We start from the raw sequence: 18,946 nt of genomic DNA, 5'->3' as shown, positions 1-18,946 counted from the left end.
CTATATAATTACAAGTGTGGGAAAAGACTTTCTAGCAGCTTTTTGTTCCTGTTTTAGGGTATATTTAGGGGGGAAAGGTTCTATGCACTCAATCAAGGACCCAAAGGATAAATACCTCTAATGACAACAGAGACAGAGGAGGCAGCTGTGGATGTGACCAAAGGGTATTTGGACAATGTGTGGACCATCTGCAGGTGGCAGCCATAATTCTCCCTCATCCTCCCAGGTGGGACTATTGGCCAGTGTGGTTAGGACACTTGAATTTTCAAAGAAAGCAAGAGTCAAGTTTCTCAAAGGAGAAGGGACTGGATGTGATTTTAGTGTGTGGTCCCATGACTCACACAGTTACAGCAGCAATTCCCCATGCAGAGTACCACCCCAAAGAAATGGCAGTAAAAATAAACACGCTTAAAGAATATAATTAAATGAAATCCCCCAAGGTTGGATGTTCCTTAAACTAGAATACTCAAGTTGATTTTCTTTATAAGCAAGAGCTAGTTAAGCTCCTACCCATTTCTTACCTCCACTGAAGGGTCTTTTCTGTTGTGACTCTAACAACCAGCACACACACACACACACACACACACACACACACACACACACACACATGCACATATTTTTCAAATTGTGTTTAAAATTGATTGCATGTGGACTGTGAAAAACAACAGTACCTCCTGAACTGTAAAGTGAACTTAAATCATCCCAACTATCTTGCCACAGAGTGGGCTGCCACTTGTCCATGCCAACAGCAAACAAATGGATTGCACTTACCACCAGTGTCTTCTAATTATGTGACTTGGAAAATCAGATAAACAAGAGAAGGACTGTAGCCACTTCAGAGGTACATTTCTGTTCTGGTTTATCTAACATTTGCAAAATAGTGTGCAACAAAAGGAAACGAAAATGTAAGCAGAGAGAAATGAATGCACCAGAAAGCTAGACTTTGTAACTTGTCAGCATAAAGGCACAGGACAGTGTAATTTGGAAAAAGTGATCTCCTGGGAGAAAAGTCTCCACGGAGATATGCGTATAGCCAGATGAATATTGATCCCAGCATAAGCAGCTTTCATCAAATTGGGCAGCGATTCTGATCCTGCTGAAGTTACACAAGAATTAGTTATCTGATTTCTAAAATGCATAACCAAACAAATATGAGGAGCGCTATTTATAAACTGAACAGAATAAAAACAAATTGTGATTAAATTTGAGAAATGAAAGTCTATCGAAGACTTTGTTTTATAATGTCTCCAAGTCAATTGAATATAACTAGATTAAAATGATTAAAATATGGGGACAAACTTAACAATTTCTTCCTTGATTAGAATTTGCATTTTTTTTGGTTAGTTTGACTTGCTACATCATTCATATTCTAAACTATAAAATATAGATATATTTGAAAGTGAAAAAGCTGTGAGAGTGAAAGATTTATGTGCAATATTGAAGCAGTTTCTACTTACACAAAGGATCTGGTGATATATATATATATATATATATATATATATATATATATATATATATATATATATATAAAATCAATGCCTAAAAGTCTAGAGATATGGATATATTTATTTTTCCACATCACAGCAACTTTTGGAAAGTCTTTGGAGCAGCCAGACAGATCCTCCCTTGCTTATAAGCATAAATGTGGTTTAACTGCTTCCCAGGCAAATTATTATTAACCCTGTCATTTATTCCCTAACAAAACAGTGATCTCAATAATTATCTCCAAAAAATTATCCCTTATATAGTCAAATCTGAATCAGTCTAGCTTAACCTAATTTCATGGTCTCTTGTTGTAATTATGGTTGAGAAATAGAATTCCCACCAGAAAGCAACTATATGCTCAGGTTATTTTATACTCCTTATATCAGAACAGCCCAAAATAATTCTAAATGCTCCCTCGAGTTCCAGTATTTGTGCTTAATTCTGCTCCACCCTCCTTCTCCTATTTTTTACTATACTAGGTATATTTACTATACAAAGCATATTTACTACACAAAGGTATTATAAATTAAAAGTAATATATTACAGAATAGGTAGGTTATCCACTTTGTCATAGTAAACACATTTCTTTGAATTTTTCCCACATAATCTCATTTTGAACTTTTGCCATATAATAGCACACATATATACACACTCGTACAGAGAGAGAGAGAGAGGAAGAGAGAGAGAGAGAGAGAGAGAGAGAGAGAGAGAGAGAGAGAGAGAGAGAAAGAGAGAAAGAGAGAAAGAGAGGAAGAGAGGATAGCTCCTGCTTTTGTTTATAAATTCATGTATCCATTCGAATTTTAAGTCCCTGGGAAAGGTAAAACTCAGACATGATATTTTTGATTAAATAATCTAGGGGACATATTTTCTTTTTAATTTTCATACAATGAATACAACTGTAAAATATTTATGAAATATTATACCAGTGAGAAACGTAGAGTATGAATAAAACATGTAGCATATGTCAGAAAGCTGAGTCAAAAGTATAATCTATCAGTGATTTCAGAAATCCATTTAGAGGCATAAAATGACTCATTGCGTAAGAACACACCTCAACAGGCAGCTATTTGTTTTATATGACTACTTGAGACCTCAAAGAAATACAAATTCTTAGGCACCTTGAAGCTTTCAGAAACCCATGAGTATTATGTGTGTGCACTTCCAGATAACTATCTTTATTCTTTAATGAATTTATGCATTTTTATGTCCTTTCTTTTTTTTTATCTCCAGAACTTTCTTACAGAATAATGTTTACTGAGGCTTGTGACTAATTCTTCATTTTCTTCACACCCGAAAACTGCCTCCATCACTAGGATGGAAATGGAATCTTGAGGGCCACCAGTGGCATCTTATTCTCTGACTCATTGGACATCCATATCCTTTTTTCTCTTTGCCTTTTATAGCAGTATTTGTGCTCATCAGCTACGATTTCTAAACCCTGTAACTGTCTTTGATGTTTGCATTATCCCACAGCCAGATGTAGCAATTCCCAGGGCTGGGAACTTGGCTCTTTCCTCTCCTTTTATGCCTTCTCTTCCATGGTGGCTTTATTCACCTTGCTGGTACTACGTTACTTTCTATAGATGACTCGCATATCTTCATCCTTAACTGTACAAGTTTTCTGGATAGCTTCCTGAAAGGAATGTGCAACAGACATTTAGGCTAGGACTTGGGAGAAAGCTCAGCCAGGGCAGTGTTTGCCAAGCAGATGTGAAAACCTGGCTTTGATCATCAGCAGCCATGGAAAAACTTAAGTGTGACTGTGCTCATCTGCAGTCCCAGAGCTCGAGAGGTGGAGACCTGATGGTCTGGCCAGCTAGTTCAGCCAGCCCAGATGAACTGATGAGCTTCTGGTTCAGTGGGAGAATGTGTCTCAGAAAGTAAGGTGCAGATTGATAGAGGAGGACACACAAAGTCAACTGTTTACCTCCACAACCTCTCCCATACAGGCACGCACACCTCTATGTGCATGTACCATGCATACAAAACTACACAAAACCATACATCCATACATTCATTCAGAATGTGCTAAGTCTGTAGCTGGAGTTTTCCTGTGTCCACCTGGCTCCTGCAGCCACTCCAACACAAGTAAACAACCAGAGACTTCTATTATTTAAAAACTGTGTGGCCATGGTAGGCTTCTTGCTATCTAGTTCTTATATCTTAAATTAACACATTTCTATTAATCTATAAGTTGCCATGTGGCTTGTGGCTTATTGGTACTTTACATCTTACATCTCATGGCAGGAGCAGCTGGCAGCGACTCCTGACTCAGCCTTCCACTTTCCAGAAGTCTCCTCTCTCCTTATCTCGCCTATACTATACTTCCTGCCTGGCTACTGGCCAATCAGCGTTTTATTTATCAATCAATCAGAGCAACACATTCACAGCATACAGACAGATATCCCCAGCATAAGTCTATGCTTAAGAATGTATTCTTGAAATAAACACAACCCTCTGATGATCTCATTTCTGTTTATGGTATTTCTTTTGTTTCCAAGTTACCTTAAATTCAAAATTTGAAGCACTTAGGTGAACAACAACTAATTTTCCTACTCACATGCTATCAACTACTACTTGGGTTATGTATGTTTCTGCCACTCCTCTCTATTCATGCTTTTACTCTTGACTGCCTGATACTTACAATGATCCTTTATTTGGTCCTATCGAGGCTGGGTCTCTCAATCCTTCTTCTCTGAACACAATACATATTTTCATGTCATCTTAATTACTACTTTCATTATATCACACTGTTAGCCAAAATTACAGAACATAGACTTCTGAATTATAAGTGTGATACTTAATGCCTTTGGTCTGTTTTTATGAGTTATCAATTTCCTCCCATTCTCCCTGCCTCTATGTATGAGTATGACCTGACCCCACTGCCAAAATTCTCCTCTTCTTGCTAAAATTGCCAATAAAAATTCTACTATTACAGCTTCTTTAGGCTTTCCTACTTGAATTCAAAACCTTTTTAGATCAACCCAGGTGAAAGCAATTTCTCCTATCCATTTATTTAGCACCCAATTTGTGTCCCCCACAAAGCCCTTATTAGCATTATTTACTGCTCTTATAGTCAAGGACTGAGATTTACATGTCCTCTCTTCCCCTGCTTTCCTACATTAGATTGTATATTTCCCAAGGTCAGAGTTAAATTTTTATAACTCTGAAACACTATTTCATTAGACATAGAGTCGTATATAATGTTGACATTTGAATTAAAATTGACTGGAATGAGTATATATCATAAACAAGTCTGCCCTGAAAACCCAAGCACCAAGAATTTTGTCCTCTGGACTCCAGAGTGGATGAGAAGTCAAGCAAAGGTAGGTGACTTTGTACCATGCAAATTCCCCATTCTTCACATTAAATTCTTTTATCCCGAAGATAATGCAGACTTTGGCTTCATTCCCAATCAAAGAACAAAACAGTTGTCTTTAAATGTTCCCTCTAGTTCTTGAGAGTCAGCAGTTTTTGCTGTGCATAAATGGATTGGGGGAGGTAGATGGAGAACGACTGTCACAGAGTTAATTCCATACAAGGCTCAACTTAACTTATAAAAATGAAAACTAACAAAACCTAAAATATAACACCAATAAAACCTTTTTTTACTGTAAAAATGTTTTGATATAATCTACTTTTAGAGCAATTTCCCCACAATGTCAATAGAATAAAATTTTAAGATGAAGTGTGCCATGCTATAGTAAATATACCTATGATGTATGCTGTCAACAATCACAATTCTCAATAAGGCAACATAGTGAACACTGCTGAGGCAGACAATGCCAAATATAAAACTACATCCCACTCCTAATCAGCTAGTCCTCTTTCATTATTCTACCACTTTGTCACGAAGGCTACACTACAAAAGGTCAATTCATCTCAAAATAAACTCTGTAGACCAATATGCTTTTGTATAATAAAAAATACAGGACATATTAAAAGAAGTGAAATCGTACTTTATGAAGATATAAGTATACCTAGAAATAAAAAAAATCTTTAAAAAAAAAGATTTTATTTTAAATTATGTGAACATGTTGGGGGGGGACAGTGGGGGTTGTATACATGAGCACAGTGCCCATGGAGGCCAGAAGATGGCATCCCTGGAACTGAAGTTAGAGGTTGTATTAAAATGGGTGCTAGGAGGTGAAGTTATGCCCTTACCCACTGAGACATCTCTCCATCACCATCAATAATACTGTAAACATGGTGATAATAATAGTCATCACACAAGCCACCCACTTTGTTTTGCACAGTTATGACCTCACATAAGCACTGTTAGATTTTTCAGTTACCCTCATACAGTATCCTGATGAATAATACAGTGGAAATGATATTTATTTAAGCAAACAGAAGAGAAACTCTATGACATAAAGTAAGAGTAAGACTTGTTGAGTGTGTAGATGAGTAAACTAAAAAAGAACAGGAAGTGGAACTATTTAAATAGGCAAGGAGAATTGATATCCATTAGCTCTCTCCTCATATAATCAGGTAAATGACAACAGCATTTGTTCAATTAAGTATGGCAAGGACAAGAAAGCTTTTATGAACAAAGGAAATGTGCAGCAAGATAAATGTTAGGCAGGTGCTTTGATTTAGATCAAATGCAGGATTAAGTTGCTCAAATAGTTCTCTGTTTCAGAAAAGAATTATAATATTGGCATGGCTTGTAATTCCATCATTCTGACCTCAGTGACACTTTATGTACACTAGAGTATCAACTGAAAACCCAAATGATTAGAAAATTAATTGGGAAAAAATGCACATGTGTTGGCCAATTAATTATAATACAATTAACTTTTTCTTTAATATGAACTTTATAGCAAAGCCCATAAAAAGCACTCTTCCCAGATATGGAAAGGATCATTTGAATAAAATGCATTTTCAAAAGCAATCTGTAGCACATTTGGGATGAAATAATTGAGGGTCTCTTGGAAAAGAGGCCCTGCATTGGAGATTAAATATTGATTTTATGATTTGCCTAGTCATTTAAAAAAAAAGCAACCCCATAAGTCAGGCCTGCAGTCTGTAGTACCTAGATGCCTTTGTCTGTTTTAGAGGCTCATTAAGCTCAGACACTTGTTTTTCCCTATTCTATTATACTGTGGTAAAGACCATCATTCACCCAATCACACAGGAAAAATGAAAGTGACTTCATCTTAATGATTATGAAGTTTATATATGTTTTATTACATTGATCAACATAAATGGAGAAGGAAAACGAACCTCTCTGTTGATTGCCTTTGATGCCACTGCAGGTTTAAGACTTAACATTTCTGTTTTTAAAACTACATGGGGATGTCACACTCAAACCCTTACAAAGTTTTTGTTCTGTTACATTCCTAACCCCCATACTGCTTCATTTTCCTCCAAACACACCACTGCCTAAGAGATTATATAGTTTCCTTATTTCTTTCTTCTCTTCTGCTCAGATACTCAGTTCTCGAAAGGGAGGCTTTGTGTCCAGTGCCTAGCATAGTACTTGATGTTCAGTAAACATGCAAAATAAGTAAACAAGTTGACTGCTATGCTGGTTTGCCAGATAAATGATGTATATTTCCTCTTGTGGTATAGCCTCCCCAGCCCCCTTTGGAATTCATTAAGCTTTCTTTCTTTGCAGACAGTAGGCTAAATGACAAAGTGACTCTCTAAATTTGTGCTGCCAGGTGAAGCATTAACTTCTCCACCCTTCAGCACCGTTGAGACCATAAACGCAGCTGCAAGTTACAATAAACAAATTCTGATGAACTATCTAGCAAAGAGAGTCACAAATGAATGCACAATAAACTCTAGCTGTCATTGCTCCTGCCATTAGGATTATTTCCTCCTGTTGTAAACAGCTTGCCAGTTCCTCAGTTATCTCATAACTATGTGAAGTGGCTCAGAACAGCCGTGGCAAAACATGGATTCTTGGAAATCTGAGATAAAGAGAGCTGGGAAGAGTACAGAAGCACAGTGGTCCTATGGCCTTTCCTTGTTCTCTCTTGTGAAGGAAGTGCTAAGGCAGACATTTATATCTTTATCTCTGGTGATGGGACATAGAATCTGAGCAACTGGACCTTGCCAGAGTGCCCTCCATCCATCACTTCCGAACCTGCTGCAGTCCTCTTCACCTATTACATCTGCATCATACTCCTCAGTCTGCCAGTTGTATTTGAACACCAATGGCTATAAAAAACAAACAAACAAAAACCACGCAAACCTTCCCTCTCCTTCTTTGGGTCTTCATTGCTGAAGACTCCTTTGTGATAAAATCTTAGATGAATGAGTATGCTTTTGCTATGCTAATCTTTCTTTTGTTATGAGACTTCAACATATTCCTGTTTATATGATAATATATGACTATACATGAAACAATATTTATATACATGGTTCAGCTCATTATAATTAAATCTTATGGGGAAAACAAAGCAAGAAACACACTCTGGTTCCTCATAGGTCTCTACTCTCACAAGACTACAGCTCTAAAGGAGTCACAGCACTATATCAATTAGTTGAATATACTCTTTCTCTAATATACTTCATGTTCTGGAATCTCTGCCTCCTTCTCAAAGCAGCCCGTTTATATGTATTTGCCCAACAGATGCAACACTACAAAGAAATTAGACTGATTCTAGTATTTGTATTGCACCCACACATGTATTTTTATTACAGGATGAAAATTGCATTTCTCAAATGCATGGTCTATATTTGAAGAGCAGGAAAGAAATTTTTGCTGTTGGACAGGGGTGCAGAATGTATATGAGAACAAATGGTCAGTACAGGAATTCAAGGCTGTGAAAAATCCTGCTCGTCAGGCTGCCATAAGAGCAGCTCTTGGCTTTTTATAAATAGTAATTCTATTCCAACAGTAATGATCTAATTTATATCCATCTTACTTTCTGGAAGTTAGAGTACCCAGGGAAAACTTGTAATGAAAACATCATTGATAAACTTGCAAAGCCAAGTTATGAAAAATGAGAACTTTAGAATATGAAATAGGTACACAACTGAAGGTTCAAATGCAGTGGAAGGCAAACAGTAAGTATTTATCACTAGAGGAACAATAAAAGCTTTCATAGAGTTAATTTGAAGATTCACCAAAATAGAAGATATCTAGCAATGATCAAACCTGTATTCAGATAATGAAAGTTAATGGCGATCTACAAAGGGAGGAGAGAAATTTCTGGGGAAGACAAAGAAACTTGAACCACATGGATGGTGTATTATTAGAGGGGCTGTACAGTGGGCATTGAAACTGAGAAACCTTGGAGGAAAAGATGAAACAAGGCAGCATAAATGACAATCACCATTGCATGCTCTAGGACCAAGCCTTCAACAATGGTGCCTACTGGGAAAGTACTTACATTAGGTCTCAATCTTGCTGCCAGATCATAATACTTCTCAGCTGCTTCATTGAGGCTAGCTTGTCTGTCAAAGGAAAAATAAAAAATTCTATCATGTATTTTTAAATTGAGGCATTGAGGAGCAGAATGACAGTAACTTAAAAAAAAATGACAACCACATTGACTAAACAGTAAGTTCCCATAAAAAAGTCTGAAATGAACTTACTATTATTTTAAAGTACTACAAATGGTATCCTAGCATAATCCCATTGGGTATGTATTGGTAATTAATATTTACATGTTTGTCACAGGAAAAGGTAATTTCCTTTTCAAGATAACTCAAATAATACATAAAGATTCTCCAGTTACAAAATGATAACCCCCAAAAAGATTTAAAAAGTCAATTGTCAAAATATTTAGGTATTGACTTAAAATGTATTTATATGTATAAATGTGTATCTGTACAAGTTTATGTGCACCATGTGCTTGCAGGTTCTCAAAGAAGCCAAAGGGACCCATTAACTTGGGTCCTTTGCAAAAGCAATAAACACTTAAAACTACCATCGCTTCAGCCCCTAGCTGTGCATTTTAAAAATAAACATAGTGAACATTTGGAAGATTTAAGAAATTATATATTCATTTTACATGCTCTCTCTCTCTGTCTCTGTCTCTCTGTCTCTGTCTCTCTCTTTCTCTCTCTCTCTTTCTCACACACATATAAACATGAGACAAGGAAACAGAAACAGAACTATGAAAGCAGAGAGATGGGGATGGTGGTTCCAGGAATGAGTATGAGTAAAATATAATGATATATGTATGAAAACATCATGAGGCCAATTGTTTGATGCTAATCAAAATTAATAACATTTTAAAAACAAAGTACTTTGGGCTTTGGAGATGGCTCAGTAAGTGCTTGTTGTGAGATCATGATGACCCAATTCATGTTCCTGGCACCCACATACCCATGTGGTGTGATAGTACATGTCTGTATTCCCAGCATGGGAGGCAGGCATAGGAGGATGATGTATGCTTGCTGGTCAGTACAGCTAAGAAGTGAGCTCCAGGTTTGGTAAGAGACCCTGTCTCAAACACTGAGGTGGAAAGTGACAGATGAAGACACTTGGTGTCTTCCTTGGGCTTCTGCCTGTGTGCACATGGGCACATGCACATACACATGGGCATGCATATATACACACACTGGATATGAAATACATTCTGGAGTAGAAAGTCATTCTGCTTCCTCTCTATTTCTCTCTCTCTCTCTCTCTCTCTCTCTCTCTCTCTCTCTCTCTCTCTCTCTCTCTCTCTCTCTCTCTCTCTCTCTCTCTCTCTCTCTCTCTCTCTCTCCAAACACATCACATGAACACACATACACATACATACACATACACACATGTGCCTTCATACACATACACACACACACACACACACACACATACACACACACACACACACACACACACACACACACACACACGGTGATATTTTATTTATGGTCTAACAAATAAAGCCTGGGGATCTGAGGACAAAGCCAGCCACTATATTAAACATAGAGGTCAGTCAGTGGTAGCACATGCCGTGAATGTTGTATAAACTGGACATGCAAGACCCATAGGAAGGTGACCACTGAACTTTGCAAGGCGAGATGGTCCTTCAGGTTTCTGCTTTACAGAAGAAACTGCCAGACATTCTACAGGACACAGGAAGAAGTGACTGAGAGACTCTAGGCTTATGGGCTGAAGACAGATGCCCCAACATTGCAGAGGAACTTTGGGTGACTGACAGGCAGCCAGCTGTCTTTGTCATTCTAGAATTTTGGAAGTTGCTTACAAAGTTCTTCCTGTTTACTTCAGTAATATTATATCCTTCTGAGGTCTTTGATGTAGTTGAAGATTAAATAGTTATAACTATAATTTTCCTTGGTTATAATAAAAGATAAATTAGATATGAAACTTTAGACTCATAAATATAGGATAGATAGAATATTTTCTTGAATTTTGCCAAATACAAATGGACTAAATATTGTAATTCCTGTTTGATAACTGTTCGTTCTATTATGTTAAAGTTAAAACTTTCCCTTTTGATTAGACAGAAAAGGAGATATGCTGTGGGATGTCATTCTTTATGCTATGAATGTATTGCTATGATTGGCTGATAAATAAAATGCTGATTGGCCAGTAGCCAGGCAGGAAGTATAGGCAGGGTGAACAGACAAGGAGAATTCTGGGAAGAGGAAGGGCTGAGTCAGGAGTTGTCAGCCAGACACAGAGGAAGCAAGATGATAAAGCAGAACTGAGAAAAGGTACCAAACCATGTGGCTAAACATAAATAAGAATTATGGGTTAATTTAAGTGTAAGAGCTAGTCAGTAATGAGCCTGAGCTAATGGTTGAACAGTTATAATTAATATAAGCCTCTGTGTGTCTACTTGGGGGACATGAGTGGGAAAGATCTATCCTGATCACCAGCCGGCCAGGACATAGGAAAACCTCCAACTATACTTTAATCCTAGTATTCGAGAGGCATAAATTCATCTGAATCTCTGTGAGTTCAAGACCACACTGGGAACAGAGCCAGGAATGGTGGCACACACATTTAATTCCAGTTCTAGTTAGCCATAGATGTCTGGAGGTCTGTACAGACAGATAGGAAGTGATAGAGCTGGGCAGAAAGAGGAAATGAGATGGCAGAGCAGAGAAAGGTATATAGGCGTGGGTATATAAGAAGCAGCTCTCTTGGGCTGAGGATTTCCTAGCAGTAAGAACTTGTGGCTGGCTTGTTCTATCCCTCTGTTCTTTCAGCTTTCACACCAATATCTGGCTCTGCATTTTTTATTAATCAGACTATTTAACAATTTGTGTTACACACACACACACACACACACACACACACACACACACACACACACGCCCATATGCACACACGCAAGAATGTACACACATGTTCATGCACCATGCTGTCTGGTAGCAAGCATAGGAATATGACCTAATCTCAGATCACTGGATGCTCCCACTTGAAATTTTAATTTAGAAATTAAAATGAAAATGAATAAAAAATGTAAATAAAAAGAAAAATGAAGGGATACCCAGCATTCACTCACAGTGGTGCAAGAAATGAGGCCATGTCTAGTCCACACTTTTCCTACAAACAATTACAATAATGTAATAGTTTAGCGCCACTAAATGGTTCATAGCCACTGGGTTTAAACTGTATTTTGTTAATTTAAACTTCCAGTCCATAGAGATATTTTTTTCAGGGAGGAGTTGTACTAGTTATTGAACTAGGGTCTTCCACATGATATGCAGAAACTCTGTCTAGTCCCAGTAGAGGAATCTTTAGTCTCCTTTATAACCAGAGATAGTTTTCTTGCTGGTAGTCGAGCTCAGGAGTAGCACACCTATCATAGAAACAGAATTCACAGTCAATCTAATGGATAAACGTGTGTGTTGCCTGTCAACAAAGACAAGGTTCAGTCAACTTGCCAGCAGGGGGACACCAAATATCAGCTTGTCATCAAAACATAATGTTCTTTTCTTTTCCCTTTGACCACGCTGCTTCAGAAGACCTGCCCAGATGGCAGATAACAAGATATAAGAAGGTCTTCAAGCGAGCTGCTGTCTGGTAAATATATAGGCGATTACAGATTAAAAGCTGTGGGAAAATGCCAAGTTTAATTTCAGATGACATATTAACAGTGGTAGGGCACTAACACTAATCGGCTACGGGTCCGCTTTAAAAGGGAATAGTGTTCTTAGGGGATGGGCGCAGCAGGCAAAGGGTTACTTCACAAGCATGAGGATGTGAATCTGGATTCCCAGAACCCACATGAATGCCAGGTGCACATGGCAGCCTGCTTGTCACCTCAGCCAGCAAAAATGAGGAGATGGGGGAAGATCTTCAGAAAAACTGGCTAACTAGACTAGTCAAGTTAGTGAGCTCTGGATTCAAGTAAGATACCTTGCCTCAATACAGAGAAACCAGTTGAGGGAGGCACCCAACTTTAGCCTCTAGCCTTTATACATATGTACACACATGTGCACCTGCATACACACATGTGCTCCCCAAGCACATGCAACATGCATGCATACATGTATATACACGAAGTACACACGCGCGCGCGCGCGCGCACACACACACACACACACACACACACACACACACGGAAAAAAGTGGGGAGGGACAGTGTTCTCTTAAAGCTGTAATGTTAAAAAACTTCTGAGACAGTAAGAAGACAGAGAAAGAGGACTCAAACAGAACACATGAGTCAAGTCTCTCAGTTAGAGAAGCAGAGTCAGGTTGTAAAACAAAGCCAATCAGCCTTACTTATTAAATTGAATTTGCACTTTGGTCAAGACAAATAAAAAGCATAAAGATATGCCCCATGCAGACCTATAAATTATAGGAATAACTAAAGAAAACATCTCTTCGGAGAATCAGACATATCTTGCTAATGTTTGAAGGAAAAATAATCAGAAACACTATTATGTTTAATGGAAGTTTTAAAGAAAGCAAACCCTGAGCCAAGGCTCTGCTAGACTTGCGGCATGTTACAATGTGCCACTGCAGTTTATATTCCCATAAATGTCAAAGTTCAACCTCAATATGTCAAGAAAAGTACCTAAGTCTGGTACGAAACAGTAAAACTTGCCTCACTAGGATAGTTAATGAAGGTGCCCTCCATCAAATTATAGATTAGCTTTGGTTCAGATTCATTTGGAAATTTGAACCAGAATTCTTCAGGTCATGCCCTGGAAGGGTTTTCTCCAGAGGGATATAAAAAGCATGGAGGTAGGAAATTAGAGGAACTTGATACTACAAGGAAGTACGTTGCTCTGAAGTGAGATCAAACAATAGATATAAAGTATAGAAAGAATGGGCACTACTAACAGTTCTTTATAGTCTTCAACTCGTAAGGCAGATCCTGATCAAAGGAGAAACTGGGGTCTCCATTAGACAAAATGTTTCTAAGACATCAAGCAACTGAATTTTAAAAACATTGATAAGTTTTTAAGTCATAAGAGTTTTTAGTGGTTAGCTGTGTATAAATATGAAATGTTTTCCCATAGGCTTATGTGTGTGAATACTTGGTTCCCCAGTGGTCCAGAAGGCTGAGGAACCTTTGTGAGGAGCAGACTTTCTGGAGGTGGTAAGTCCTGGGAAGGGCCTTGAACATTACTCTTACTGAAGAAATTCCCGTCAGTTCTCTGCTTCCACACTGCAGAGACAGCGTGTGTGCCTAGCATCACAAACGCCTGCCAGGCTATGCCTTCCCAGCCATGATGGATGGTAACTCTTCAAACTGCAAGCCAAAGTAAACTTTATCTCCTTTGAGTGGCTTTTTGTCAGGCACACAGCAATAAAAAATTAACTAACATAGTGAGTTAATGCTCAAAGGGAATATTTAGAAGAGTTAATTTAAGCTAGAATTACAACTGATAACATTCTAAAGGAAATTAAAAATCAGAATTTATTATATATGTCATATACATGTAAAATAAATTTCCACTGTAGAACTTTGTTTCTATTATTCAAAAGTCTTTTTTTTATTACTAATCAGAAGGTATTTATGACAGCACATGGAAAACCATGGGAAGGAATATGTCAGTTCTAGGAAGAGAATGGTCATTTATATTCCTGATTTATTCTCTGGACAAGAGAGGAAACTCATGTGGAAGTGTTCAAAGTTCATGTTATTTTGTGGTTATATTTTATACTCCCCTCCGAAAGAGAACTCCTTGGAATACTTATTAAGTCCTAATTGCAAAAAATGACTAAATAATTAATCAGCATTTAAAAGGTGAAGAAATAAGCATATTCTGTTCTGTGCTCCAGGGAGTCTATTAAATACAGTCAGACACCTCCAAAGTAAAATTGTTAGGGATGGGGTGCAAGACTTAAATGTCCAGACTGTTAATACACATCCACTTAAAGAAGCTGAAAATACATACTTTCCTTACATGAGTATGGTCGTTTTTTACTCATTATTTCATGTGACAAACAGTATACAACTTCTATCCATTAATTTATAATTTTATCTAATATCTAGAATGCCATGAAGTAATTGTTATTATTACCACTGATTTAAACATAAGGGAAAATAAAAAAAATAGTACCAGATACTTTTATTAATCTTTCATTTTAGGGGATCATTGTTAGATATAGAGAGGAGTCATCATCTCTCACATGTTCCCCTACAAGTACAAGACTCAAAGTGAAGTGAAAATCGTTGGCTCTATCATGTCTCCCAGGCCAGATGCAGACAGCCTTTCATTCTGGCTATAACACACAAAGCAAATAATGAAGGGGATGATGAGAAAGAAAAATCACTCCTCCAGAAACCACACAGGGCCCAGATGGGCAACTCCCTCAGTCTTCAAATCAGCAGTTTGTTAAGACACGTGACCAGAGAGTAAAGAAATAACAACTAAACGAATAGCAGATACAATGAAGGGGAAATTCAGATGGAGGCTCCCTACTCATTAACGATCTCTATTCATATATATTGAGCATCCCCCACCCTCCACACCACCTCTGCCTCTTGAGACCAAAACTGTTAAAGGACTAGAAGAAAACCCAGGTGTTATCCATCAACTAGACTACTGAGTAACTGAATTCCCATTAAACAGTGAGCTAAGGTGATTATTTTTTAAGTTTCTGGAGTCATTTTTCTGTCATCAGTGAGACTCTAGCTGCACAGCAATAAAAGATAAAAAGGTCACAAAGTTCATAATTTGCACACTGCAGAATTCCATTTTATATATACGACTATAAAACTTACATCAGCAAAAATACATACATATTTTCTATCTTTAATTGCTCTCTGTTACTTTGTAATAGAAAAATATATTTTAAAAACAGGCTTAAGAACTGTTATCTGAGTCAGAGACCACCAGCACCTGACTGGACAACGAGGTGAGTGTTTATCCTCAAACCTGAACACCCCAGCCCCTAGGTTTGGGCCCAGGGGCACAAGGCTGTGCCCCTACACCACTATGCATTGCAGTCCCAGTTTCAGGCCAGTAGGCAGGCAGACCTACTGCAGTCAGGTCAGACTATCACCATCCCCCACCAGACCTTGTAACCCACAAGTCCCACCCCTCCCCACCCACCTGCATGCCATGATTACAACTACTCCCCGAGACAGAACCCACAAGGGCCAACTGGACTAAGAGCTTTTACCTGAGACAAACAGTTCATCAGCACCGACTAGACCAAGAGCTCCCACTGGACCAAGAGTATCAATCAGAGAGAGAGAGCCTCCCTCAGACACAGACACCACTTGCACCAAGTGAAGAAAGAGATGGGTAGACGCCAGTGCAAAAATACACTCAACAACAACAAAAAACCTACTATGGCTCCATGACAACCTACATTAGCAAGACCTGAACATCCCAACACAGAAGAAATAGAAGAAATAGACCTTAAAAAGACCTTAAGAAGATGATACAGATCTTTAAAGAAGAAATGAAAAATTCCCCTAAAGAATTAGAGGAAAGGTCAAACAAAAAATGGGAAGCAATCAGTAAATCAATTGAAAGCCAAGAGAAAGCAATTAAACAAATGAGGGAAACAACTCAAGATTTGAAATCTGAAATCGAAACAATAAAGAAGACACAAACTTAGGTAATGCTGGAAGTGGAAAATCTAAGTAAACAAACAGGAATTACAGATGAAAGCATAACCAACAGAATGCAAGAGATGGAAGAACAGATTTCTGGTGTTGAAGATACAGTAGAGGACACAGATTCATCTGTCAAAAAACCCCACTAAATCCAAAGAAGTCATGACCCAAAATGTCCAGGAAATTTGGGACACCATGAAAAGACCAAACCTAAGAATAATAGGTATAGAAGAAGGAGAAGAATACCAACTCAAAGGCACAGAAAATATATTCAACAAAATCATAGAAGAAAACTTTTCCAACCTAAAGAAAGAAATGCCTATAATGATACAAGAAGGTTACAGAACACCAAATAGAAAAGAAAAACAAAAACAAAAACACCAAAAAACTCCCCCTGCCACATAATAATCAAACCACTAAACATACAGAATAAAGAAAAAAATATTAAGAGCTGCAAAGGAAAAAGGCTAAGTTACATATAAAGGCAGACCATAAGAATAACACCTGACATCGCAATGGAGACTCTAAAAGCCAGAAGGTCCTGGACAGACTTTATGCATTACCTAAGAGACCATGGATGCCAACCTAGAATATTATACCCAGCAAAACTCTCAATCAACATAGACGGAGTAAACAAAATATTCCATGATAAAACCCTCTCTACAAACCCACCCCTACAGAAAGCACTTGAAGGAAAAATCCAACCTAAGGAAGTTAGATACACCCATGAAAACACAGGCAAGAGATAGTCCCACACCAACAAATACCAAAGAAGGGAAACATACAACACTACCATCAAAAAATAACAGGAATTAACAATAACTGGTCATTAATATCCATCAATATCAATGGTCTCAATACACCTATAAGAAGACACAGGCTAACAGAATGGATACGAAAACAAGATTCATCCATTTGCTGCATACAAGGAACATACCTCAACTTCAAAGACAGACACTACCTCAGAATAAAAGGCTGGGAAAAGATTTCCAATCAAATGGATTTAAGAATCAAGCTGGTATAGCTATCCTAATATCTACTAAAATGGACTTCAAACTAAAATTAATTGAAAGACATTGGGAAGGACATTACATATTTATCACAGGGAAAATCCGACAAGATGAAGTCTCAATTCTAAATATTTATGCCCCAAATACAAGGGCACCTACATTTGTAAAAGAAACATTACTAAAGCTTAAATCATACATCAAACCCCATACACTAGTAGTAGGAGACTTCAACATCCCACTGTCATCAATGGACAGGTCTGCCAGACAGAAATTTAACAGAGCAACAAGAGAACTAACAGACATTATGACTCAAATGGACTTAACAGATATCTACAGAATATCCCACCCTAACACAAAAGAATATACCTTCTTTTCAGCACCCCATGGAACCTTCTCCAAAATAAATCACATGCTTGGTCACAAAGCAAATCTCAACAGATACAAAAAAATTGAAATAACCTCCTATATCTTATCGGACAACCATGGCTTAAAGTTAGATTTCAACAACAACAAAAATTACCGAAAGCCTACAATGTCATGGAAACTGAATAATGCCCAATTGGATCATCAATGGGGCGGGCAAGGAAGAAATAAAGAAAGAAATTAAAGATTTCCTAGAATTCAATGAAAGCGAATGTACAACATACCGAAACTTATGGGACACTATGAAAGCAGTACTAAGAGGAAAATTCATAGCTCTAAATGCCCACATAAAGAAGTTGGAGAAATCTCACACTAGTGTGTAGTGAGAGTTTTCCTGCCTTGCCCACAGTCAGGACAAATCTTTGTCAGCCGCCAGGCCCACAGCCGCTCAGACCCAACCAAGTAAACACAGAGACTTATATTGCTTACAAACTATATGGCCATGGCAGGCTTCTTGCTAATTGTTCTTATAGCTTAAATTAATCCATTTCCATAAATCTATACCTTGCCATGTGGCTCATGGCTTACCAGCATCTTCACATGCTGCTTGTCCTGGTGGCGGCTGGCAGTGACTCTTTCCACCTTCCTGTTCTTTCTTTTCTCTGTTAGTCCCACCTATACTTCCTGCCTAGCCACTGGCTAGTCAGGTTTTATTTATTGACCAATCAGAGCAACACATTTGCCATACAGAACATCCCACAGCACTAGTGACTTAACAGCACAACCGAAAGCTCTAGAACAAGAAGAAGCAAACTCATCTAGGAGAAACAGACACCAGGAAATACACAAATTGAGGGCTGAAATCAATAAAATAGAAACAAAGAGAACAATACAAAGAATCAATGAAACAAAGAGTTGGTTCTTTGAGAAAATCAACGGATAGACAAGCCCTCTCCAAATTAACCAAAAAGCAAAGAGAGAGCATCCAAATTAACAAAATCAGAAATGAAAAGGGAGATATAACAATAGACAATGAGGAAATACAGAGAATCAACAGGTCATACTTCAAAGACATGTACTCCACAAAATTGGAAAATCTGAAGGAAACGGATGATTTTCTGGATAGGTACCCCATACCAA

At 37.9% G+C, this 18,946-nt stretch overlaps 1 protein-coding gene across 2 annotated transcripts in view; it reads right to left on the bottom strand.

The window, feature by feature from the left end:
* Positions 1–18,946, bottom strand: part of Tmtc2 (transmembrane O-mannosyltransferase targeting cadherins 2) — a 419,027-nt gene that overhangs the window by 54,847 nt on the left and 345,234 nt on the right. Inside the window, exon 11 of one of the 2 annotated variants that reach the window (XM_028883517.2) lies at positions 8,835–8,898. The exons of the other annotated variant lie outside the window; for it this stretch is intronic. Within the exon in view, the coding sequence (XP_028739350.1) occupies positions 8,835–8,898 (64 nt within the window). The remainder of the gene's footprint in view (positions 1–8,834; positions 8,899–18,946) is intronic. 2 annotated transcript variants of the gene reach the window in all.

The sequence above is a fragment of the Peromyscus leucopus genome, chromosome 18 (genome assembly GCF_004664715.2).
Source record: "Peromyscus leucopus breed LL Stock chromosome 18, UCI_PerLeu_2.1, whole genome shotgun sequence".
NCBI classification, from domain to species: domain Eukaryota; kingdom Metazoa; phylum Chordata; class Mammalia; order Rodentia; family Cricetidae; genus Peromyscus; species Peromyscus leucopus.
This window is presented reverse-complemented; position numbering and strand designations above follow the sequence as displayed.